The 25657-nt window shown below is 52.1% G+C and overlaps 1 protein-coding gene across 1 annotated transcript in view; it reads left to right on the top strand.

The window, feature by feature from the left end:
* The window catches only part of KAZN (kazrin, periplakin interacting protein), a 433985-nt gene extending 422249 nt beyond the window's left edge, over positions 1–11736 (top strand). Inside the window, exons 12-15 of the mRNA XM_021684049.1 lie at positions 1453–1554; positions 2145–2311; positions 6444–6558; positions 8335–11736. Of these exons, the coding sequence (XP_021539724.1) occupies positions 1453–1554; positions 2145–2311; positions 6444–6558; positions 8335–8499 (549 nt within the window). The 3' untranslated portion in view covers positions 8500–11736. The remainder of the gene's footprint in view (positions 1–1452; positions 1555–2144; positions 2312–6443; positions 6559–8334) is intronic.
* Positions 11737–25657: the final 13921 nt, after the last annotated feature.

Below are 25657 nucleotides of genomic sequence, written 5' to 3' on the forward strand. Positions count from 1 at the left end.
CATGCATCCATCCACACACGCATCCATCCACCTGGCCATCCATGCATCCATCCACACACGCATCCATCCACCTGGCCATCCATGCATCCATCCACACACGCATCCGTCCACGTGGCCATCCATGTATCCATCGACACACGCATCCATCCACATGGCCATCCATGCATCCATCCACACACGAATCCATCCCTCCCCCTCTCCCTCCCTTCTTCCAATAGCTGCTTACTGGGCATGGGTCAGGCCCTGTGTCCAATTCAGTAAAGGGGGGAACCCTCATCTTCCAAGAGTTCACTGCTCATCAGGGAGAACCACAAAGAAGCGGTGCCACCATACCATGGAAAGTGGGCGCAATGAGGAAAGTCCAGGATTTTATGAAAACCCAAAGCCGTAGCTTCCAGAGGGATCAGGGAGGGCTTCCCCGAGGTAGGGACAGCAGGACTGAGAACTGAGAGAGGAATTCCAGGCATCAGTCAGCAGGAGGTGTGAGTAAAAAGCAACCTAACAGAGGGAACAGCACAAGCAAAGGCCCAGAGGACAGAATGTGTGGTCCCAGCGTTGGGTCTGAGGTGGGGGAGTGAACAGGGAGGCCAGCTAGGTGACCAGGGACCAGGGGGGAGAGTCAGAGTTTGGGCTCTGAGTGCCCCCTTGATTCTGAGCCCTGCCAAGTCAGACAGCATGGGGGGCATCTGCTTAGGACCCAAAGATTCCCGAGGCCGCTGGGCCCTACAGGGCGGCGGCAGTCCAGACGGCTTACTTTTCCTAGAGTGAAGTCAGAGCACAAGCCGCCCAGGGTCAGGAGGAGAGGCCCAGAGAAGGGAGCTGTCCAGTTCTTCAGCCCTTCTCACACACCAGCCGCAGGGCCCTGGGCACCGGGAACCCCAGTCTGGTGAACCCCAGAGACGTGCTGGAAGATCGTGACAGTGAAGTGTGAATGGGCATGGTTAGGGCACATTGGAGGAATCCATAGACCGGGGGGTCCCTGGGCCCACCACTAGCCCAGAGCCCTTTGTCTGGGAGCCAGTCCCCCCAAGGAAGGCTGGTGAAAAGGGACCAAGCTGATCCCTCTACAGGTTGCCATGAGTGATGTTTTGTAGGTGACACTTGTTGCCCTCAGGGGCTGGGTGGACCCACAGAAGACAGCTCCTCATGGAAGAGCTGCATTGTTGGGCCCCTACTCCATGACAGAAAAGCGGGGGTCTGGGATATACAAACTAGGCAGCTGCTGGGGGTCTCACCCAGCCCTCCACCCCCAGAAGCAGGCTTCTCCCCATTTCCCAGAATGAAAAGCCAAGCCCCCGATGGACAGGGCCAGAGAACCCGGGGCTCACTGGCCAGAACTTCTCCTTGTACCAGCACGCCGGGGTCCCCCCAACACCGTGGATGCTCGCTCCTTGGGACCTCTGCGTGCTCCCCCACCCCCAGCTGACCCACTGTCTCCCCCCTCCCCACAAGGCCCTCCAGGAGCGCCGCGCCCGCTGCGAGACACAGAACATAGACCCCGTGGTCTGGACCAACCAGCGGGTGCTCAAGTGGGTGCGGGACATTGACCTGAAGGTGAGGGGCTGGTGGGCGGGGAGTGGGCTGGGGGTGACTCACAGGCATCTGCAAATCCCATGCACGTTTGTGTGTCCATTTTGCATGAGGCAGCGTTGTTGCCCAAGCTGGTGAGAAAGCCTGCCTCCTGTTTCTCAGGAAGAGGGAGCACCCACCCCACCCCTACAACAGGACCCCCATTCATGATGGCTTTCTCCCAGCAGGGATGGAGAGGCTGGGCTGTCCTCTGAAGCAAGGCTGAGGTTGAATCCAGGCTCATCTCATTGGACAAGTTTTTATGGGCTGCCTGCCAAGATCTGGGGATACATCAGTGACAAAATAGTCTTGGTCACTGTCCTCATGGCCCTAAAAGAGTGGGGGGTTCCCCCTGAGCCTTATACTAACTGGTCCCCCGGGGAACAAGCCCTTGCTGTTGGGGGCATGTCCCCACTTGGAGCTGAGGGCACCTCAAGCCAGCAGGGCAGCTCCTCAGGACACCTCAGGACAACAGGGTGGTCCTCACAGCCTAACAGGGCAGGACACCAGGGCAGACCTGTCAAGTAACAGGGCGGCCCCCACCGCAGGCTAACCAGCCTGTGCCTTGCCCTCAGGAGTATGCGGACAACCTGACCAACAGCGGCATCCATGGTGCCGTGTTGGTTCTGGAACCCACGTTCAACGCCGAAGCCATGGCTACTGCCCTGGGCATCCCCAGCGGGAAGCACATTCTCCGGAGACACCTGGCAGAGGAGATGAGCGCCATCTTCCACCCAGCCAAGTGAGTGTGGGCTGCTGGCTTCGGAAGCAGGTGATCCTGACTTCCCCCTGGCCCCCTCACTTCCTGGATCCCACTTCTTCCCTACAACACAGTGGCCTCCTTTTATAGATCAGGAAACAGAGGCTCCAAGAAGCAAAGTGCTTTAGCCTGAAGGTCATAGTTGAAAAAGAGGTGGCCAGTCCAGGCAGGAAATGCTGTGGAGACAGAGGTTTGGATGCAGGGATGAGCATACTAATGGTGCTCATGGTCCAGATGAGCAGGCCATGTCAGCCTACCTACCCCAGGCTCCTCGTCTGAAAAGTAACCAGAGAGAAAGCACCTGGACAGACAAATTAGGCCCCCTCTCTGGGGATTCTCTCCTTAAAATATTTGCAGTTAAGCTAAAGTCACCATTTATTAGACACTTGTTATGGGCACTAATTTCATCCTCATGACAATACCAAGAAATCGGTGTCACTATCCCTCCTTTATAGATGGAAATACTTATTCAAAGGGGCAAGGTACTTGCCCAAGGTCACACAGCTAGTAAGGAGCAGAGCCTAGATTTGTCCTTTGCTCTATTAATATGGCATATTACGTTGATTTTCATACGTTGGACCAACCTTGCATTCCTAGGATAAATCCCACTTTATCCTTTTTATATGTTGCTGGACGAGGTTTGCTAGCATTTTGATGAGGATTTTTTGCATCTATATTTATAAAGGATGTTTGTCTGTAGGGGCTTTTTCTTGTGATATTTTTGTGTGGTTTTGGTATCAGAGTAATACTGGCCTCATAAGATGAGTTAGGAAGTATTCTCTCCTCTTCTGTTTTTTGTTTTGTTTTTTTTTAATTGGAAGAGTTTGTGAAGGATTGGTGTTCATTATTCCTTAAACATTTGATAGAATTCACTGGTGAAACCACATGATCCTGGACTTTTCTTTGTGGAAAGGTTTTGGTTTTTCGTTTTGGGGGGGGGGTGTTGGTTTTTTTCCTACTTCAATTTTATTTGTTACAGATCTATTCAGATTTTCTATTTCTTCTTGAATCAGTTTGAATAGGTTTATATCTTTCTAGAAATTTGTCTGTTTCATCTAGGTTAACTGATTTGTTGGCATACAGTTAGTTGATTTTATAATCATTTCCCTATAATCTCACTTCTTTCTGTAGAGTTGGTAGTACTGTCTCTTCTCTCATTCCTGGTTTCAATAATTTGAGTCACTCTGTAATTCTTGATCAGTCTAGCTAAAGCTTGGTCCATTTTGTTGACAGAACTCAGGTTTGAATCTGAGGCTCTCTGAGTCAGAACCCTGAGTGCTGAGCCCCCAAACCACATGAAGCCTCAGAAAGCATCTGGGCTACACCCCATGTTATACAGAAACTGAGGCTTGGGGGGTGGGGAATTGTGCATCCGTGGCAACAATCCAGAAGTCTTGAACTGCCCTGCCCCATCGGCAGGCTAATACCCAAGTGATTCTCAAAGTAGGTCCACAGAGCCCTACAGCAAAATCATTGGTACTCTTGTGAAATGCAGATCCCCTGGCCCAAACTCAGATCCCCAGGACCAGTATTTACTGGGAGAGCCCAGGAATCTACATTTTGGGCATTTTGAGGTAGTTCTGTGGAGACCAGAGTTTGACAAGATCCCTATTCCTTGAGCCATGACTCAACAGGTGCAGGAAAGAAGCTTTTCTCCTAAGAATTGCCCACCCTCCCTGACCTCCCTTCTGAAGCCATGTGACCTGTAATGGCCTTAATATATTCTGAGCCCTAGATAGGTAGCACTAGCTAAACATTAGCAGGCATTCATGTATCTGATTAAACCCTTGACCACCCCCGAGGTCACAGGTACATTAAGGACTATCTAGGATTCGTGGGTGAGCACTGGGGACGTTTCTCGTGGGGCACAAATAGAGTAGGTTCTTATGTTGTTGGCAGGCCAGGGAGTCCCTTAAGAATGAGATGAAAGCAATCCTTCCAATATGAGGATAAGGAAGAAGAAAGTGGACTTGGTCCTCTTCATTTTACAGACGAGGATCTGAGCTGGTCAGCCAGGGCACGGAGAGGCGATGTCTGTCCATGGCCCATGTGCCAGTTCTCCTTGGAGCCCTTTGCTGAGAACTTGCCACAGACCATGGGAAGAGATTTTAGTCAACTTGGGGGCAACAGAATTTCATGGGTTTCTAAGAAATTTTAGAGACCACCCCTATTGGTGCAAGAGTCCCTAGCTAAGTAAAACACCAGTGGAGACAGTGATCCCCAGGCCTGGTTAATATCACCACGCTATTTAACCACATGCCCAGGATTATATTAACCAGGCTCTTCAGGCTTTGCCCCAGGACATCTCTGCAGTGGTCCAAGCGGTGAAGCTGCCCCGTCCACGGCCCTCTTGCTCCCTCTCCTGTTGCTGACTTCAGCTTTCTGGAGAGAGAGGGGGCAGGGCAGGTGGTACTGGCCCTTTAGGGTGAGTGCTTCCAGAAGGCTCTGATGGGGTGGAAAGATTCAGATGGAGAAACATCGACCATTGAATAGCTATCAAGGGCTAACCCAAGACTCCATCCCAGACTGAATCCAAGGCTGGGGGAGCCTGATGGAAAGATAAGGCGAAATAATGCATAAAGCAATTGGGAGAGGAACCCAGGCATGGTGAAGCACCCAACAACGCAACTATTATCAATTATTTTTCCAAACCCACTACCAGCACCTCCGTGGCTGCCGCTCTTTCTTCCTCCACAGGGAGATGGCTGGAATGTGGGTTCCAATCCTGACTGTGCTGCTTTCTACCATGTTAGACACAGCAGGTGATTTCAGCCCTCTGAACCTCAGTTTCTCATCTGTAATATGGGAATATGAGTCCTCCCTCCCCGCAGCTTTGTTAACAGGATTCAGGGAGGCAAACTGTTATGCAGTGCACCGGACACAGACCCCCCACAACAACTGATAGTTCGTGCCCCCCAACTTCACACGAGCACTGGAGTATCTCCATGACGTGCTTTCCTCTGGAACTGGTTACATGGGGCCCCCCTTCCTGTCGATGTGCTCCATCTTTCTCCTTAGCATTTCAGTGGGGAAGAGCAATTTCTCTATGAGCTCTGAAAGATTTTACCATCAAGCACACAGAGGAAGAGGCCTTGTCATGTCTCCCACCTCGGTGGCTGGCAGGCTTCCCAAGCTGCAGAGTCGGGGGAGGGGATTCTCCCGGGGTGGGGGGCGCACTGGGATTCTCAGGCACCCATGACAAGGTGATGTGTTATGACATTCTGTCCACCCAACCCCTGGCAGTCATTGAAATGTGAGCATAGAGACCAGGCACTGGGGCGGTTCAGGGGTGGTCCCATGTAAAAAGGAGCCACAGCAGGGCCTTTGGGGGCTCAGTTCTGGCTCCTCCATCATTATCCTCTCTGTGATTTTAAGCAAGAAATTTGCCCCCTCTGAGCCTGTTCCCTCAACTTGAAATGGGGATAATCACTCCTTCTCAGGGTTTCTGGAAGGGTTCAAGGACCTCAACTCCGTCCTTACAGCAAGAAAGCAGGCTATGACAACATGTAAACTAATGGGCATGTCTGGGTTCCAATAAAACTTTGTTTGCTAAATCAGTCGGCTGGCCGGCTCCAGCCTGCAGGCTGCAGTTTGCCAAATCCTAGTCTAAGAGAAGCCTTCGATGCTTTAACACAAGGAAGGGAGTAATGGGGTCACTTCAGGCAAGAAGTCAAAGGGGGGGGGGGGGGGGACACAGATTTCAAATGCAGAGTGGGGAAAATTTTCCTGGTGCTTCTCAAGTCATGCCAGTGAGCTCAAATGTGGGGATTCTCCCATCCGGTCTTCCCTTCCTGGTAAGGTTTGCAGCACGCTGGAGGGGGAAGAGCGCGACCTTGGAGTCTCACAGACTTGGATTCAGATCTTGGCTCTGCTGCTTGCAGCTGGGTAATCCTGGGCAAATCGCTTAACCTCTCTGAGCTGCCCCCCTTTTGCCCCAACTGTCATGCAGGGATGTTGTGAGGATTGCTTTCGTAAAGTGCTTAGCAGGGGGGGGGGGGGGGGGGGGGCACACAGGAGGTGCGCAGTAAATCACAGCGGTTATGGTCATTGTCACCCATGTGAGTATGCCCGTCTCTGGGGGGCGGCAGCTGGCTCAGTATGGATCTCTCCCCAGCTCCTCAGGCATCCGGGAGGCTGAGCGTTTCGGAACACCCCCAGGGAGGGCCTCCAGCATCACCCGGGCGGGGAAGGAGGAGAACAGCGGTGGTATCAAGTACAAGGCTGGCCGGGTAAGTCACTGGATGCCTTCACCTGTGAGTCCTGCAGCCCAGGGAAGGTCTTGTTGTCATCTGGGCCCATGGTGGCCCCTCCCAGCTCCTCTCTTGGCCTGTGGAGAAGGACCGATGGGCCAGGTCACAGATGCAGCCAGGAGGGAGGAAGCAGCCTCCAGTTGACCCGCATGATGCTTAAGCCCCTGCCCCCACCCCCCAGGCTTAGAGTAGCATCTTGAAGTGGAGGTCTCACCTGCCCACATCAGAATCACCTGGCCAGTTGCTTAACAGGCAGATTCTGGGACCCACCTGGGTCTCGAAGCCAAGGGCCTCAGGGGTGAGGGGGAACCCTACATGCAGCCAACCTGCCCAGACTCTGAGAACCACTGACTTAGCTTTTGAACTTTGGTGATCTGACCAATAGCAGCAGATTAGCCTCCGGTCTATGAAAGTGCGTGCAGTTTGCCTGTGTTCACACAGACTCAGACTGACCCAGATTCCTAAATGGAAGTGTGTAGGCACAGATGGGAGAAGTGGATAATCCAAAAATTCTTCCGTTCATTCAGCAAACACTTTTTGGATACTGACTGTGTTTGAGGCACAATCCTGAGCATGAATGGGAATAAGCATGAATAAATTCCCACCCTTACTCTTACGGTGCACTCAGTCTAGAACACGCAGTCTCGAATGGGGTGAAAATTGGTTCTTGGGGGAGGGGCAAACCTGTCACTCTCTCTCTCTCTCTGTGAAGAACAGGTATACATATGGGACATTAACAGAAGCACGGTGTATCTGTGGTGTGAAAATTTCATGGTGGCGGTGTCATTAGGGGGATATATCTTAAAAGGCTCCTTTTTTTTTTTTTGAAGATTTTATTTATTTATTTGAGAGAGAGAATGAGATAGAGAGAGCATGAGAGGGGGGAGGGTCAGAGGGAGAAGCAGGCTCCCTGCTGAGCAGGGAGCCCGATGCGGGACTCGATCCCGGGACTCCAGGATCATGACCCAAAAAGGCTCCTTTTTTAAGGTGGCAACATTGAACAAAAGGTTGAGGAACACTGGTCTGGAAACAAAAGCCATCGAAGAAATAAAGCAGTACAAAGTGCTATCAGGATTATTCTCATGGAGAGATGTTCAAAATAAGAGATAAATGCATACTGAGAGCCTAATGCATATAACCACAATAGCTGCCCTTTGCAAGCACCACGCTGTGTGCTTTACAGATCTGATTTCTACTCTTTACAACTCCTCTGGGAGAAAGGAATTGCTGTTCTCACTTGGAACCTGAGAAAATGGGGGCTCAGAGAGGGCAGGTGACTGGTCCGGGGTCACACAGCTGGGAAGTGACAGAGCAGGGATCCAAACCCTGGTTTGCGAGTCTCCACAACACCTGCTCTTTCTGCCACACCAGGAGGTGCTAGAATATTTCTTCCTGACCTGGGAACGCAGTCAGACTTCACGCCCGTGCTCAAACATTCTCAACTCTCCTCCCGCTGAGGAGGGAGATGCGAGACTTTTGAGGACAATCAGAAAGACTATATTTGTCCTCACCCTTAGCAACCGACCAGTTCCTTCAGTTGGGAACATGAAGCTCTCTCCTAAGGTTAGCTCACAAAATCCTCTCAGTGCTCTGGGCAGCAGAGTATGATTACTAATAGGAGGGGCACAGAGAGGTTAGACAAGTCGCTTAAGGTCACACAGCAATTAGAACGGGGGACCCCACATGCCCCAGATCCCAAACACTCAGTTCCTCTTCTCTTCTCCCCACCCTTCCATCTCATTTCTCTCTTCTCAGCTGCCCCTGGGGAAGATAGGAAGGGGCTTCAGCAGCAAAGACCCTGATTTTCATGACGACTATGGCTCTCTTCAAAATGAAGACTGTGGAGACGATGATCCCCACGGCAGGCTGGAGCAGTGCCGTCCGGAAGGCTACAATGGCCTCGAGGTCACCAACGTGTAAGGAGCGGACGCCCCACCAGACCCAGCACGGACACCCCCACTGAGGATGAGTAGCCCGACGCTGCCACCACTGTACCTAGGGACCGTGGGCCGAGGATGCTCCCCTGCCCCCAGGCAAAACCCCAGCAGACTGCTGCGGTTTCAGATGGGGGCTCCAGGGAACAAGGAGGCACCAGCCTGCCTGACTCGAGCAGGTTGTGCACCTTCCTGCTCAGTGGAAGGACCTGTCAGCCCAGCCTCTCTGTCACCTGGGCTCCCCCTCAGAGTGACTGTCAGCCACTGAGCAGTCCAGGCGGTCCCTGGAGCCTTGAACTGAGCTGCCAAGGTGGGAGGAGGCCAGCGGTTCCCCCAAACACCCTCCCAGAAGGAGCAGTCGGGACTCCAACCAGACACACAGTGCTGGGAGCCAGCAAAGCCTGAGGCTGACCAGTGGGCCCTTCTGGCCAGCCCGGTGGAGCTCTTGGCTCCAGCAGCCATGCCCCCCATGACTGGGAACTCCGGTTCTGACTTGGGTCACTGAATCTCTCTTGGCAGAATGCACAATGGGATGGTCATTCCCTGCTACCCTAAAAGCTGTGTGTCGCATGGGGCTGGACATGTAGAAAAGCTATTTGCCTTCTCCTCCCATGAGTGGCTGCGCTGGGTGGAGGCAGGTGGATGATCCAGGCAGGGGCGGATAAAGAGATGGATAGGTTATATGCACTAGGCTCTCAGTATGCATTTATCTTGGTAGTGGCATTTCCATTAAATGCAGATTTCCTGTCATCAGGATAAAGGATATCCTGAGGATAGGAGTGGGGATGATGGACTTAGGTCAGTGACAACCAAGAGTGACGGTGGGTTTGGGATTGGGAGCAGGGAAATACTTGTCATTGTTGACCCAACAGACATTTGTTGTGATTTCTCGGTCACCTGAAACAGGTGTGCACATCAGTGCCCTCATTGAGGTGAATCTTGCAGAGAAAGTCATCAAGGTGGTGGAGAGAACCCCCAGCCCTTTTCCTGACTCTGCCACTGTTCTGCTATGTGGCTTCTTCCCAGTGGCCCCACCTCTCTGTGCCTCAACGTCTTCATCTACAATACTCCAGGTTCCCTCCCAGGGATGCTATGAGAATTAACACTTGCTAATGTCTATAACACACTTTGTAACCTCTCAGGAGACAGGTGGGAAGGTATGGGGACAGAAGAAAGCATCCGATTTCCCATTTATGACACAGAACTGACATTGAACTAGTCCCTCTGCAACTGTGTTCTGGCTGGGGCCACGTGCAAAAGGAGGACAAGGAATGCCTAATGTTCAGACTCTCTAGAGCCCCCAATAAGGCTTGACCAAAGAGAGAGAGAGAAAAGTCCGCGTACACCACCCTGGAAAATCGTTCCAATTGATGTGTTCAGGATTGAGTCTGTTGACCTCGGTGCTGAGTGATGATTTGGGAGGGATGAAATGCATTGGGGTTCTACGGACACTTGGGTTATCAGAGAGAATCTTTTGTTGGGACCACAACATTGAAGCCATTCGCCCAAGAGTCAGTGAGAGGTCTGAATTTCCAAGACTTGAACAGGTAGGTGTCAGCCTCTGAGAACCATCAAAGCACATGTTCTTCAACCCAATGAACCGTTTCCCCTCATAGGAAAAGCCTAAACCGAGGCCTGATGAACTTGAGAATGATTCCTCCCCAACGCCGAAGACCATGGTTTTCTCTCTGACCTTAGGATAAGCACAGCTTTTCTTGCCCCTGGAGACCAAACACCTGGATGGTGGACAAGTGGATGGCTCCCCTTTCATTTGACTATTTAGCTTCCTAGGGTCACATCTCCAATTCCAGGGCCTGAGGGAGAAGCTCTGGTATCTAACATGACTTTGCTGAGGTTCCAAACTCCAGGATCTTAATGACATGCAGCCACACATGGGGCCTGAAGATGCAGAGCCCACAGCCTGGAGGGGGGCTCCCCTCTAACCTGATGCCACAGGTCCCTCCCAAGCCAGCATCCAGGCTGGGTGACCCAGGACCCCAGGATCTGCCTCTTGGAAGCAGCAAACCAGGCGGGAAATTATTCCCACAGGGTGAGGAAGGATGGCACGAGGGGGCCCACATGCAGCTCTGACTATTTAAAGCCAACATTTGTCAGAAATGAAGCTGGCACTCCCCCCCCATTCATTCCCATTGGGGATAAGATGGGCAAGTGGACAATTTGGGGGGTGACTGGTAGGGATGACATTGCCCTCCAAATTTGCAGCACTAGGCCAGCAGGCCTGGGGCAACATGGACAACGTCGAAAGCACCTTTCAGTCCAAATGGTACCCTAAGGCACATTCTCTCCCACCCGATGCTCCCACCCTTGGCAGCCAGCTGAGTGTTTGGAACTGGCTTTTCAACATGAGGACAGGTTGGTTGATAAATTAACAACCTCCACACAGAGTCAGATCAGGTGAGCTTTGTCTGCTGAAAAAAAATCCCAGACGTCAGCCCTGCTTCAAGGGTGGGCAAGAAGAGCAGGGGTGCAGAGGGACTTAGCAGAGAGATTCTGGTAGCGAACTGACTAAGGCTGGCGGAGCGGCCACCTACAGAACAGTGACCTGCCATGTCCTGTCCAAAGGGCCCGAGTTGTGGTCTTGGGCCTTAAAGGGTGATAGGGCTTCTAGACCTGGGAAAGCATGAACGTGCTTCTTGGAGAGGTGTCCTCTGCGCCCGTGGGTGCTAGCCCCTTAAGAAGAGGTAGTTGGTGCCAGAGGTTGGGGAGAACCCCAGTAGGCAGAGACACCCCGTATTTCTCCGAGAAGCTGGGGGCCAGAGCCCTCAGAAGGCACCTGCCCAGCAGACTCTCGGCTTTCTGACCCCAGACCCCTCTGAAAGGCCCCTTTGTCATTAGCTGCGCAAAGCTTCTCTCCTAGAAATCTGTCTGTCTGTCACCAGGGCCCAGGCTCTAGGAGGCAGGAAGAAGCCACATGAAAACCTGGAGCAGATGCGGGAGAAGGGAAGGGGCCTCCGCACAGCCCAGCCGGCACGGGGGGGGGGGGGCGGGGGGGGCTCAGAACAGTGACCCCACATCTTGAGGCATCGAGCAGGGCTGCATACGACAGAACGGGAATATCTGGCAGGACGAGACTTCGGTGTCCGCTGCGGGGGCACCTGGAGCCCTCTATTTCTCCAAGCCTAGCCCGCCCCGCTTCCCGTCAAAACCTGTCTGTGCGGGCACCACCTCCTCCAGGCTCTGGCGGGCTCCCGGCAGTGGCCCGGCGAGGAACAGAAAGCCTGGGGACACAGCAACTTCCGAAGCCAGCATTATTACAGATGGCTGGCTGGCGAGAAGAGTTTCCCAACACAGAGGCAGCTGTGGTTACAAAGGGAACAAGGTTATCCATGAGCAGAGGTGATGTCCCTGGCCTTTCAGTTGCTTGTCACAGCCCCGTGTCTTCCCAGGAGTAAATTTTAACACTGTAACAATAAATACTACTGCACAGCGCTCTACTGATCAGGTAGCCTGTTCCTCTCATTTAATCTTGCCAACAGCCGCTTTGAGAGAGATTACCGACCCATTTCCCAGATGGGGAAACTGAGGTTGGGGAGGCGGAGGAGCTTACTCAGCTCCATAAAGCTAAGAATTCCCAAGGCAGGGACTCAGACTCAGTCATCTGCCTCCCAACCCCAGGCTCATCCGACCCCGCTGGGAGCTTCCTACTCTGCCGTGTCGGTGATCCCATCCCCACCCCCACCTCCCAGCATAGGATCTACCTCACCAGGTGGCATCCCTCAAAGTGGAGTTCAGATGCGCCCTGTCCTGCTGGAAAAGTCTGGGGCCTATCCTCCCGATGCCGGGACCCCGATGCTGGGAGGGAAGCATCTGACAAGTGACCCCTCCCTTAGCATCAGTCGCTTGCCCATGTCACTCCTCTCGGGATACTTATTTTCAGATGGCCAGAACAGATCTCCAGTGATTGTGTCAGCCTGCCGTGACGAAACATCACGGACTGGGGGCTTACACAACAGACACTTATTTTTCCCAGTTCTGGAGGCTGTGCGTCCGAGATCCAGGTACCAGCTGATGCCGTTCTTGGTGAGGGCTCTTCCTGGTTCACAGAAGCTCACCCGTGGCCGGGGAATTGATTGCAGACAGTGGTAATATGGGGGGGCGGGGACTCCCGGAGGACCCTTGAACTGAGACCTAAGTTCTGAGGAGCCAGCCCTGCCAAGACCCTGGGGGAAGAACATTCCAGGCCGTCAGAACTGAGCTAGTTATAGTGGTGAATGAAGTCCTGCCCAGCCTCTGCCCTCGCAGACAGTCCAGGGGGGAAAAGAGACACAGACCAACTACTCGAGCAATGTGAGAGTGTAACCATGACCAGTCTTGAGAGCAGAGGTAGCTCGTAGTTGGGAGGGCTTATCACATGGGCATTTAATGTAGTCAAGGGGAGGTGAGGCCTGGATAGAGGAGAGTTCAGCAGGTGAAGAGGAAAGGGAAAAGGATTCTAGATAGCCAGGACACCATGTGCAAAGATCCTGTGGTAGGAGGGCCAGAATAAATTAGGCTGAAAAAGGGCCCACATGGCTGGGAGAGAGAAGTGAAGGGCTCATCTCCTGAGAGTGCTGGAGGGACCTGCTGGATTCCTGCCCATCTGTGTCACCCTGATTGCAAGCAGTGCTGCCTAACTGGACATGGAGTCTCCACCTTTTGCAGATGGGTCCCTCTTTCCGCTTGCTCTAGCTTGTGGCTAAATTGGGCTCCTTGGGTCACAGAATGACACAGTGGGCCCAGGAGGTGGCACCAGGGCTGTGAGGGCAGAGCTGACCTGAGGCCAACAGAGGTGTCAGGTGCCTCTTTCATGACCCCAAGTAGAAATCCGAGATGTCTATATGAAGCTGTGCTGGTCAAAAGAGGACCTGGTAGTTCTAGCAGAGTCTCGGGGTGGAATCTCGTTGGCTCAGTTGGATGGGGTCTCCAGCCTACCAGGGGTGGGGGCAGCCCACCGGGTCCAATGTCCTGAGGGATGAGTGTCCGCGGCTCTTAGGGGACTCTGGCAGAGGGGTGCTTTAATGTGGCCCAAAGGCTTTCTCCTTCCCTGATAGAGGTCTCCTCTCCCTAGCAGTGGGGCAAGAACGGATCCCAGGGGAGACGACCCCCTGATATTCACAGAGTAAAAGAAACTTGAGTCCCAGTACCCGGCAGCTCACAGAAGCACCAGTGACAGATTCAAGGATTCAAGGTCGGACCCAGAGGTCAGACCTAGTAACAGACAGCCTTGACCAGACACGTGCCCTGTCCTTTGCCGCAGGGTTTCTCAACCTCGGCACCATTGACATTCGGGACATACTTTATCAGGGGGCCTGCCCTGTGCATTGCAAGATGTTCAGCAGCGTCCCTGGCCTCTACTCAGTAGATGCTGGTATCACCCCCACCATCCAGTCATGACAACTCCCACATTTTTCCCGACATCACCAAATGTCCCCTGGGGAGGCAGAATCACACCCCCCCCAAGGTGAGAATCACAGCTGGATGTGTTTTTGCCCTTGAATCCCACCCCCCAGCAACCCCTTCAAATAGGCATGGCTTTTCTCATCTGACAGATGGGGAAACTGAGGCATGGGGCGGTTACATAGATTCCCAGTACGGGATTCCCAGTAAGAGTTTGCTAGCGCAGCCATAACAAAGTGGCTTAAACATTGAAATTTAATGTCTCACAGTTCTAGAGGCTAGAAATCCAAGATCAAGGTGCCAGCAGGGTTGGTTTCTTCTGAGGCCCCTTTCCGTGGCGTGTAGATGGCTGTCTTCTCCTGGGATCCTCACATGGTCTTCCCTCGGCCCCTGTGTCCCCTCTCCCTCTTCTTATAAAGACACCAGTCATACTGGATTAGGAGTGAGTGGGAGCGGGGAGCAGACTGGCTCTTGGCAGAGTCTGGGCTCAAAACCAATGAGCTGGCCAGTCACACCCAGCTTTTTTTTTTTTTTTTTTTTTTAAGATTTATTGGACAGAGAGAGACCCAGTGAGAAAGGGAACACAAGCAGGGGGAGCAGGAGAGGGAGAAGCAGGCTTCCTGCGGAGCAGGGAGCCCAATGTGGGGCTCGATCCCAGGACTCTGGGATCTCGACCTGAGCCGAAGGCAGACGCTTAATTGACTGAGCCACCCAGGCGCCCCCACACCCAGCTGTTTACAATAAAAAATTCCTAACGCCAAATGTTCCCAGGGCAGAAAAGCCTTCCTCTATACTAAGTACAACATTGGAAGCTGGATCCGCTCCCTCTGCCTGGCAGAAAATTGCTCTGTAAATTACAGGGTTGAAAGCAGCCCCTCGAGCTCCTGACTTAGAACAAGGTAATAATTTAGGGACTAGAACGGTCTGGTTGAGTGAGTTCCTATAATAGCTAATCTCACACCACACGCCCATCATGCCCATTTTATTAAAACACAAACAAACAAAAAAATAGGAAACAGCATAGGTTTGGGACACTCGCCCAAGACCTCATAGAAAATTCGTGACAGCAGCTGAGGTGCCGCCCTCCTTCCTCTTCCAACCCCGCTGGGAGTCGCAGAATGGGCCCGGGACTCTGTCGCTGCAGGCTCGGCCACAGACCCAGGTTATGTGGTCCGAGGCCAATTCCTTTCCAGGTCTGGGCCTCCCTATCTCTGCTGAGCATGCTTTCCCCTCCTCGGCCAGCCTTGGAGGATTGCTCCACCTTCACTTCTCGGGGTGGGGCTGATGGGGGGGGCTCCCCTTGCCCTCTCCACCTCCACTACCTCCATCCCCACCCCCACCCCCACTCGTGCCTTCAGGGAGGTCACAGGATCCTGGCTGGACCTATTCCAGCCCTGTGGGCCCCAAGGCCATGCAAATGGCCCCAGGAGTAGGCGCTGAGGTCTGAGAGGGGAAAACCAGAATGCTTTTACCCAGATGGTTCCAAACAGGGACTGCAAGCTTAGCTCTCCCTTTCCTTTTGGATCGTGAGCCGTAAGATGTGCCCCTGAGTTGCAGGCTGCCGTGTCCCTGCCACAAGAGAACGGGACCAACCCAGGGCCAGAGTACAAGACAGTTGAAGGCAGCAGGGAGGATCATATATTCTCTGGATCAACCTGTCGCTGCCAGATCCACCCTTGCTTCCTGAGACCCTAACCCCCCGCCCCACTCACCCCTCTTGGCTTCCCTGTATGAGTTTGCTAGCGCAGCCATAACAAAGTGGCTTAAACATTGAAATTTAATGTCTCACAGTTCTAGAGGCTAGAAATCCAAGATCAAGGTGCCAGCAGGGTTGGTTTCTTCTGACGCCCCTTTCCGTGGCGTGTAGACGGCTCTCTTCTCCCAGGGTCCTCACATGGTCTTCCCTCGGCCCCTGTGTCCCCTCTCCCTCTTCTTATAAAGACACCAGTCATACTGGATTAGGACCCACCCTAATGGCTTCATTTTAACTGAATCACCTCTTTAAAGATACTGTTTCCATGCAAGGTCCATTCTGAGGGTGAAGCTTGCAACATGTACATTTTGGGGGGACACAATTCAGCCCATAACACTCTCCCCCATTCGCCCCCCCTCCCCCGGCCTACTTAAGTCAACATGAATTGGGTTTCAGTCTCCTGACCCTTGAGCCTCCATTAAGCTACACGCTATCCACCAGGCTTGACCCCAAAACGCCCCTGTCCCTTCTCCTAATCTCTACATATGCCACCGACCTGTGCGCATGCACACAGCCTCCCCACAACACATCAAACCCTCTATCTGCACTACACAGAACAACACAGAAGGATGAAATGATTTTTAAATCTTTTTTTTTTTAACTGACCTAATCTTCCCAGCTAGAGCTGCACCCTCCCTTGAGCCTGTGACATTGCGTTTGTGGGGACGACGCTGCCCTGTGTCTCCTCACTACCACACCACTGTCTGGACACCCCAATGGATGTCACCCCTCTTTTGGTTTCCTGATGGCGTTTCAATGCCACTCTGTTCCGTGGCCAGGCAGGACCACTCAGGCTCTAGCCCACCGTAGCGGTCAGTCCGGAGCCAAGAGGATGGAGCCAATGTCATCCTGACAACACTGAGCCCAGAGCACCCAGAGCAGGGCTCTGTGGGGGGCCCCACGGAGGCAGCCGGCACGCAGCACCGTCCATGCGAGAGCCGGGGACCAGTCTCTGGCCTCAAGTGATGGACAAAAAGAAACACATAACATGGAAGCCGGTGTGAGGGGAAAGAAACACACAAGGCAAGGGGAGAAGACAGCAGGAGATGCTCGGGAGGTGGGCACGGCGCCAACAAGGCGGTTCTTTTGCTCCTTCCCTCTCCGGAACCACCTGTGGCTCTGGTTTCGTGGCCTCTTAACTCCGTGAACTCTAGCATCAGAGTCATCGGCAGCCTTGGACTGACTTGTTAAAGATGCCAACCCCCTTCACAGAAGCATCCAGAGTGTGGGGGGTGTGGGGTGCAGTCTGCATTCGTGGGAAAAAGCAACCTGCAGCATCACCAAGATCGATCTTCAGACCCATGCAGAATGTTCCTCTGAGGCTGGATTCCCCAAGACAACCCTGACTATTTCTGCCACATCCACAGACCTGCCCCATAAATACAGGCCTGGTGTCTCAGTCCAGCTGGCTGCCCCCTTCTCGTTGTGTCCATCATCCTGGTTGGCAGGAGGGGCGAAGGAGCTCTCCGGGGTCTCTCTTATAAGGGCACTCATCCCATCCATGACGGCTCACCCTCACGACCTTTTATCTCCACTTTACAGACACAGGAAGAAGTTTAGACACTGGCCTACGGTTACACAGTTGGGAGTAGTAAAAGTAGGACTCGAACCCAGACATTAACACTATGTTATAACCTCCCCTAACCTAGGTATTATGCTTCTAGTAATATGACCAAATATAGCATCAACTTTTTAAAAAAATCCATATCCCACAGTTGTCTCATTTAACTTGTGGCCAGCTGAGTCAGTGGTGTTGAAGTCAAGTTGCCCTTGGGAGTTACTAGGGGAGTTGCGTTAAGAATTTGGATTCCCAAATCCTATCCCAAACCTAGTAGTTTAGAGGTAAAGCCTGGAGATCTATATTCTAAAGCTAAACTGCAGATTTTCAGGACTCAGAGTTTCTGATGCAGTAAGTGTGGCATAGGGCTTGAACATTCATATTTTTTGAAACCTCCTTGGGTGAATCTATGGCACATCCAGCAGTTGGGATCATGGCCCCAGGATAACCAAGTCCAGTATACATGGGTCTCGAGCCATTATAGCTCCCAGTCCCACCACCCACCACTAGATGGCGCGAACCTACGTCCCTTGCCAGCCCAACCCAGCTCTACCCAGGAAGGAGCAAACCAACCCGGACCACCCAGCGATCCCCACCCAACAGGCACAGCTTCCTGAGGCAGGTGCCTCTCATTGTCTCTGCCCCTCCCTGCAGCCCAAAGAGGGTGGCTCTTGATGGGGGAAATGTCTTTTGTTTTTGTTTCCCCGACATGAGGCAAAAACACATCTTCAGTGGGACAGGCAAAATTTGGAAGCTGGGCTCGGGACAAATCAGAATACCTGTTGGCCCACCCAGATTCCCTCCCAGACCCTGACGGGCACAGTGCTGGCGGTGAGCTGAGGACTGGGGCCGATGCTAACCCAGGCTCCAACAGTTTCCCTCCCTCTGAGGGACCCCAGGTGGGTGGCCCCGGGAGCAGGACATTTGCTGGGAGGTAGCTGGGAGCAGCATGGTACTTTTTCCCAGACGTTGTTCCCAGGCAGAGAAGGCTATAAACCAGCCCCGCGGGACCATATCTGACTCTCCAAGAGATTCAGATACACAGATGGGGCACCGGAAGCATGGCCATAAACTTCACCTTGTCCAGCCACCTGCCTCATCCTCACGTTCCTAGACAACAAATGAGCCTTCCTCCTGGTCCCTGGGCACGCCGAAGAGGGCCTCTCACCTCCAGTGCTAGGTCACAACAGGGACGATCAGGCAGCTAGGTGTGAGGAAGGGGCGACCCTCGGCTCAAATGAAGACAAATGCATGGAAGGACTCTGTGGTGAGCAGATCAGTGGGCCCCCGGAAACACCCACGCCCCTCATCCCCAGAACCTGGGGCCATGTTAGGTTACATGATCAAAGGGGGATTAAGATCACTGATGGGATTAAGGCTGCTAACTCGGGTGATTTTAAAATAGGGAGGTGATCCTATTCTAGGATTGCCTTCTAGGTGGGCCCTGTGTAATCCCAAGGAGTCTCAGAAGTGGGCGAGGGGGACAGAAGAGGAGAGTGCAGGGAGATGTAATCACGAGGCCGGGTCTGAGAGATGCTACTGGGCTAGCTTTGCAGACTCTGGAGGCAGGGGTCACTAGCCCCAGAGCTCCAGAGCCTCTAGGAGCTGGAAAAGACAAAGCAACAGATTCTCCCCTGGAGCCTCGAGGAAGGAATGCAGCTCTGCCCACACCGAGATTTTTAGCCCAGGGAGGCCTGTGTGAGACGTCTGTCTGCAGAACTGAAAAATGATACATCGTGTTGTGTGAGGCATCACGTTTGTGGTGTTTGTTAAGCAGCCCTGGGAAATGACGGGGCAAGGCCGCATAGCCGGCTCATCCCACTTAACCCTCTGCTCAGCCCCGGGGGAGCGGGGGGAGGGAAGCAGCCTCTGTTTTACAGAAGAGGTTCAGTGAGGTTGATTAATGTGTGGTTTCACGTTGTGGGGTAAGAGGAAAACTTGGCGTCAAACTCCGCTCTGCCAGACCCCAAAGCCGAGATCTTTCTGATGCCCCAATGGCAGAGCCGTGTGCCCCAAGCGTGGCTCCCATCAGCCCGACCTCCTGGTGTTCACGCTCTGGTGAAACCCCCTCCCCTCCAGTGTGACTTGCTTCTAAGACTAGAATCCAGCAAAAAGGATGGGATGTCACTCCTAACGTCAGGTTACAACGAGATCCTCAATTCGGCCGAATTGAGTACGGGACGTACTTCTAGATGCGACGCTCACTCATATCAGGCTTCCCCTCCTGCTAGATCAGCCTCTGGGGAGATTCAGCGCCCAGAGACCTGCTTTCAAGGTTGGTCCCACCACTTCCTACCTGCATGACCTTGCCTAGACAATACCCCAACCTCAGTCACGTTGTTTAGAAAAGGGGCATGAGATTAGGTGTGCCTTTCTCTCCCTGGGTTGTTGGAGGGATTGGATGAGACCCAGGCGAAGGAGTATCCTGAGGGGCAGAGTCCTTCCAATACCACTCTTGTCATGTAATAGTCACAGCTGGGCTCGTCATGCCCCCCCCCCCCCCCGTGCACCACACCTCGGAAGGGGAAGTGGTTCTAGCTGGGAGGGGGCAGGTGGAGGGGGAGAAATAGTATGGGGATCTATCTGGAATAGAAGTAAATCATGCTGTGAAGTTCACGTATTCATTCATCACCTGCTTATCAAGTGTCAGCAATGAGGAAACAAATGGGACGTGGTCCCTCCCCTCGAGGGGCTTACGTTCTACCGAAAGAAGACATGTGAGCAAACAAATGCCCTGAAGAGTAACAGGAGCTCTCGTGGGGCACCCGAGGCACAGAAAAGGCCACAAAAGGGGTGCCCCAGCCCCCCCACCCCACCCCCTACCCCCCACCCCACAGTTCTGTGCCTTTGCCCAGAGGTGCCTACTCTTCAAAGGCCCATCCCAATGTCCTCGTGGCTCCTCTTAAGAAGTGAGGCCCTGGGGAGCACCTGGGTGGCTCAGTCGTTAAGCATCTGCCTTCGGCTCAGGTCGTGATCCCAGGGTCCCGGGATCGAGCCCCGCATCGGGCTCCCTGCTCGGCGGGAAGCCTGCTTCTCCCTCTACCACTCCCCCTGCTTGTGTTCCCTCTCTCGCTGTCTCTCTCTCTCTCTCTCTCTCTCTCTCTGTCAAATAAATAAATAAAATCTTAAAAAAAAAAAAAGAAGTGAGGCCGTGGTCATTAATGTTTATACCACACAGGACATGAGGCTGCTGAGCTGTTTGGCACAGCCCTGAGTGGGCAGCAATGACCTGTGCCTAATTGCCCCCTCAGGGCTCAGCTAAGGGGTACAGTTGGGCCATGGGCTGCAGGCTCAGTTATGTACATCAACCACGGGGGATTGTGATTATCAGGACTGCCCCTCCCCCCTGCCACCTGACAAATGTGTTTTATCACACACCACCCATTTGCTGTACTAATATTGTTCTGGTTCAGGAAATAATCAGACCTGGAAGACAGAAATATGCCCCAAACATACAGATTAAGAGGGAGATGTAAATACTTTTCTATTGATACAAAGTCTATTAACTCTGGAATTAGTTTTTAGTTTTTCCCATCCATAATCATAGATAAGTAATATAGGTGAAAAGTTATTCATATAGTTATTCATATAGTTTTACAGTTATTCATAGGAGTTGAACAAATACTTGTGGGCTAGCCTGGAAAACCACCTCGGCTTTAATAACATCGTTGCTATAAGAAAACAGATTTGATTCCCGGTTCACACACCTATCAAGGCACCTTTGGAATGTAAGCAGCTGGTTGGGTATGGACTGGCCAGCTCCCATAAAGCTTTCTTGACTATTTCAATCAGGAGCATTCAGGGTGCAGTCATCACTGGTAATGCCATTGGGTAAATAAGGAGAGAATACTTTTTTCTCCCCCAGGCGGCCATCCCGTTAAGTCAGAGCAAGGGGCAAGATCTAATTTAAAACCTTCCGGGGAAAAAAGATAGCACAAATTTCACAGGAAAATGAGATTATCAAAAATTTAAACCAGAGTCCTTCTAAAGGCGCTAGGGCAATTTTAAAGATTCGTAGATTCATAAAAGAGACATTGGATCAAGTCCCTGCTGCCAAGTGGTGAAAGAGTCCTGAGAGATTTGTCCCGTCAGCCTTCAGGAGACCAGCAGGTGCACCCAGACCAGCCTCCTCTAGCCAGGAGCAGTCTTATGTGTTGACCTCAGGGTACCAAGCTGTGATGGAAAGCAGGGCCCTGGTTCAGGGGTCCTCGAGCATAGGAAACACCTGAATGGATGTTTAAAATACAGATGCTCCCTAGACACACTGAGCTAACTAAGGGGTTCTTAATCCTGGAGGGGAGGCACAGTAGAAGCACCTGGAATGTCCTTTCACCCTAATGTTAGGGTCCCACCCCCGGAGATTACTATTCAATTGGTCTGAGGTGGGGCTCATAGTTACTCTTTAAAAGGTGTTCCTAACAGGCAGCCAAGATTGAACACCACTGATTTTTTCATCCAACTTCCCACCCAATATAAGAGTTTCCCAAGACAACTTGACAGATGTATCTAGCTTAAGTTCCCAGACATCCCCCCCTCCTTCTTGCTGCTGAGACCAGAGCAAGCCCTATGTAAATGCTGGCTGCCATTTTACTATCATCATTTGTATTTGGTCATTGCTGCAAGTTCAGCTCACCTGTCCCCGAATCCCAGGGGCCAGGACCCCCTCTGGTTTGGGTGGAGCATGGGAGCTAGGCTAAGCCAATCAGAGTCATGTTTCATTCCCCTACCTGCCCCCCCACCAGGTAACCTACTTCTTGGTTGGGAAATTTAAGGTGTGAGAACTAACAGGGTCATGTGTATAAAGATTTTAGCACAGTACCTGGTAAGCCCTAAATAAAGATGGTAACTGGTGCCCCTTAAAAACAATGGTTAATTGTCTTGTTTTCCCAGTAGCTTCCTCTATGCTAGGCCTTAGTGTAAGTACTTCAATAACACTAACCCATTTAATCTTTCTAATAACCTCAGGAGATCGGTAACATTATCCCACTTTTCAGGAGAGAAACCCCTAAAACCTGCCGCGTGAGATTGAATTACTAGCCATTATTCTGGAATCAGCCTCCCCTTCAGGCCTAACTGTTGTCTATTCCTTCAACAAACATTTAACTGAGCACCTGCTAGATGCCAGGAACTGTTTTAGGCACAGGGGATAGTGCACTGAGCCAGAGAGTCCCCGGGGGTCCTGGAGTTTACATTTTAGTGGAAAAGACACCAATAAAGAGGGAATCAGTAGCAGAAACCAGCTCCTCTGGGCTTTTGCAAAAGGGAACTTACTGGAAGTGGCCCTCAGGGCATCACTCAAAGGATGGACTTGGTCAGATTCAGATCCAGAGGAGAAGCATCTGATTGGCCAGGCCTGGGTCACGTGCCCACCACCGTGGCCGCAGGAGGGCAGAGCTCCCAATTACCTTCCTCTCTACCAGACCTTGTCCAGAGATGAGTAATTCCCCCAAAAGGACATCAGATGGGTGGGGAGAAAGGAGAGATGGATGCTAGGCAGGCAGAAAACAAGCATCTGTGACCCCAGCCCTCGACTATTAAAAGACACAATCTTGGGGCACCTGGGTGGCTCAGTTGGTTAAGCGACTGCCTTCGGCTCAGGTCGTGATCCTGGAGTCCCAGAATCGAGTCCCGCATCGGGCTCCCTGCTCGGCAGGGAGTCTGCTTCTCCCTCTGACCCTCCCCCCTCTCATGTGCTTGCTCTCTCTCATTCTCTCTCTCTCAAATAAATAAATAAAATCTTAAAAAAAAAAAAAAAGACACAATCTTCCACTTGGACCCGGTCTCCCCTCTGAGCTGAAACCCTGTTCCCCACTTGGGACTTGGTTTCCATCAACCTAATCCTAGGTCTGTATGACTCTAGCGCTGAAAGCTACAGTAACCCAGCCATACGGGGGACCAAGCCTCTGTCGTGTGTAGGAGAAGCGGGTTGTATACCTCAGGGTCCAACTAGAGAAACAGAACCAACAGGAGACAGACGTGGAAATTTATGGCGAGGAGTTTGGCCAGCTGGCAAGTCAAGCCTGAGCTCAGTAGGGCGGGCCATGGGGAAGGGTGGGCTAACACTCTGGGGCAGGGGGCAAGGCAGCCGTCCCTAAAATCCACAGGTAGGATTTATCCTTCATCAGGGAAACCTCAGCTCTGCTCTTAGGGACTTTCAACTGATTAGATTAGCCCTACCCAGATTATCTAGGATAACCTACTTTACTTAAAGTCAATCATTCCGGACTTTGATCTCATCTATACAATACTTTGGCAGCAACACCTAGATTAACATTTGACCGTGTAACTGAGGGCAGAACCTGGCCAGGTTGACACATAAAAGTGTCCATCACACAGAGGTGACCTCACTAAGCCTCCAAGAATATGGAGCATGTTTAGACAGAATAAAGGAAAATTTAATGCCCAGTTCTGTTCAAATTTCAGACAAACAATAGTTTTTTCGTATACATATAGAAGAGAGCACAAGGAAGGAAGGGAGGGAGGGAGGCAAAAAATAGCCTTTAAAAGCCCTCCTACATATAAAGACTTGAACTCAGAAGCAACCCCGGGAAGAAATGGGGCACACAAGGACCCTTGGCCCCTCTCATTAACTAACCAGCCATGCATTTGGAGAATATTTATTGAGCACCTATTATGTGCTAGGTAAAAAAAGCTATAGCTAACATGCCCATAGCGAGTGTGTGTGCCAGGTTCTGCTGCGTTTTTGCTTATTAATTCATTTAATATGCACAAATCAATGGGGTAGGTATCATTCTTATTTTATAATGAGGCAACAAAGGCAAAAAGACTAAGAAATGGTCCACAGTCCCAGAGCAGGTAAAAGGTAGACCTGGGATTTGAACCCAGGCAGACTAGTTTCAGAGCTCATGATCCTTGATTGCCTGTGTATTAGTCAGGGTTCAAAGCAGCAGAACCAGTAGGCGATTTTATATGTATCTAAAGGGAGGGAGGGAGAGAAGGAAGGATGGAGGGGAGGAAGGAAGGAAGGAAGGAAGGACAAAAAGGAAGGAAGGACAGGTAGTAAGGAAGGAAGGAAAGAGGGAAGGAAGGAAGGGAGGAAAGGAAGGAGGGAGGAATTACCCTTTAAAAGTCTTCATGTATGATAAATATGTATATATGTATATATGGCATGGAAGGCACATTCTGTCACCTCCCCGTCACCTCACGCTCTATCGGTCACATAAGGCCAGCCCTATTCGGTGTGGGAAGGGATGCCCAAGGTGTGAATACCAGGAGGTGGGGCTCACCCACGCCATCTCAGAGGTTCTGTCCCTCTACGTTTTGAGCTTTGTACTTGGGGAGTTGACAGTCAACAAGACCAACTCATTCTCTCCCCTTCTGATGCCTTATAGCACGAGAGATGAAACAATCAAGAAGTAAACAAATAAATAAATCATTACAAACTGCAGTGTTATGAAGAAGGCAGAGAGCTGCTGGGGTGACTCATTTCCAGCAGGGAGGGCAGAGAAGGCCTCTCCGAGGAGGTGACATTTGAGCTATGACCTGAAAGATGAGGGAGAGGTGGCAGTCAGAGCAGGTCTGAACGGCAAGTGCAAAGGCCCGGAGGTGGAAAAGGCTCAGGTCCCCAAGGAGAAAGGTCAGCGGGGCTGGTGCATATTCAAGGAGCGTAGCCTTACATGAGGTTTGATCATGCAGGTGTTTGTAGGTCAGCTGAGTGGTTAGAGCTTTGTCAAACACCTCCCAGAGAAAAGAGAAATTCCCTGGCTGACTTTGGGGAAGGGATCCCTAGGAGGGATCTAGAAGAAGACCTGGTACCTGAAACTCAATGGCTCTCTTTGCAAAGCACATCTCTGCATTCAGGGTGGTCTGGTATTAGAACCAACATCAACCTACCAGGGAGTCCAACTGGTGCTGCTTTCAAAATGTTACTGGCACACGTCTCCCTCCACTGTCTCCACCTGCCTAGCCAAGCCCCATCATCGGTCACTGGATCATTGTCATAGCCTGTTAGCTGGTCTCCCTGCTTCTGTCCTTATCCCCATCTATTCTCCACGTAGCAGCCAGCTCCCCTTAGAAACGTTAAGTCAGACCTCGTCACTTCTCTGGGGAAACTCTGAAGGCTCTGCATCTCACTGAGTAAAAGCCAAAGTCCTCGCCACCTGTATGGCCTCTCTGTCCCTCACCTCTCTGACCTCATCTCCCATACCCCTCCCACTTGCTCAACTCATTTCTGCCAAACAGTTCCCCAGATACCCCAGGATCCTACCTCAGGGCCTTTGCACTTGCTGTTCCCCCTGCCCAGAACACTCTCCCTATCCCACAGCCCCCACCCCCCCCCCCCCAGGCATCCCTCACCTCCTTCAGGGCTTCTGAAAGTCACCTTCCTTGACCACTTTGTTCAAAACTCCAACCCTCCCTGTCCCCAAGCCTCTAGCACTTCCCATCGTCCCTCCTGCTTTGTTTTACTTATACCAC

This window comes from Neomonachus schauinslandi, chromosome 4 (assembly GCF_002201575.2).
Source record: "Neomonachus schauinslandi chromosome 4, ASM220157v2, whole genome shotgun sequence".
In the NCBI taxonomy this organism is placed as follows: Eukaryota; Metazoa; Chordata; class Mammalia; order Carnivora; family Phocidae; genus Neomonachus; species Neomonachus schauinslandi.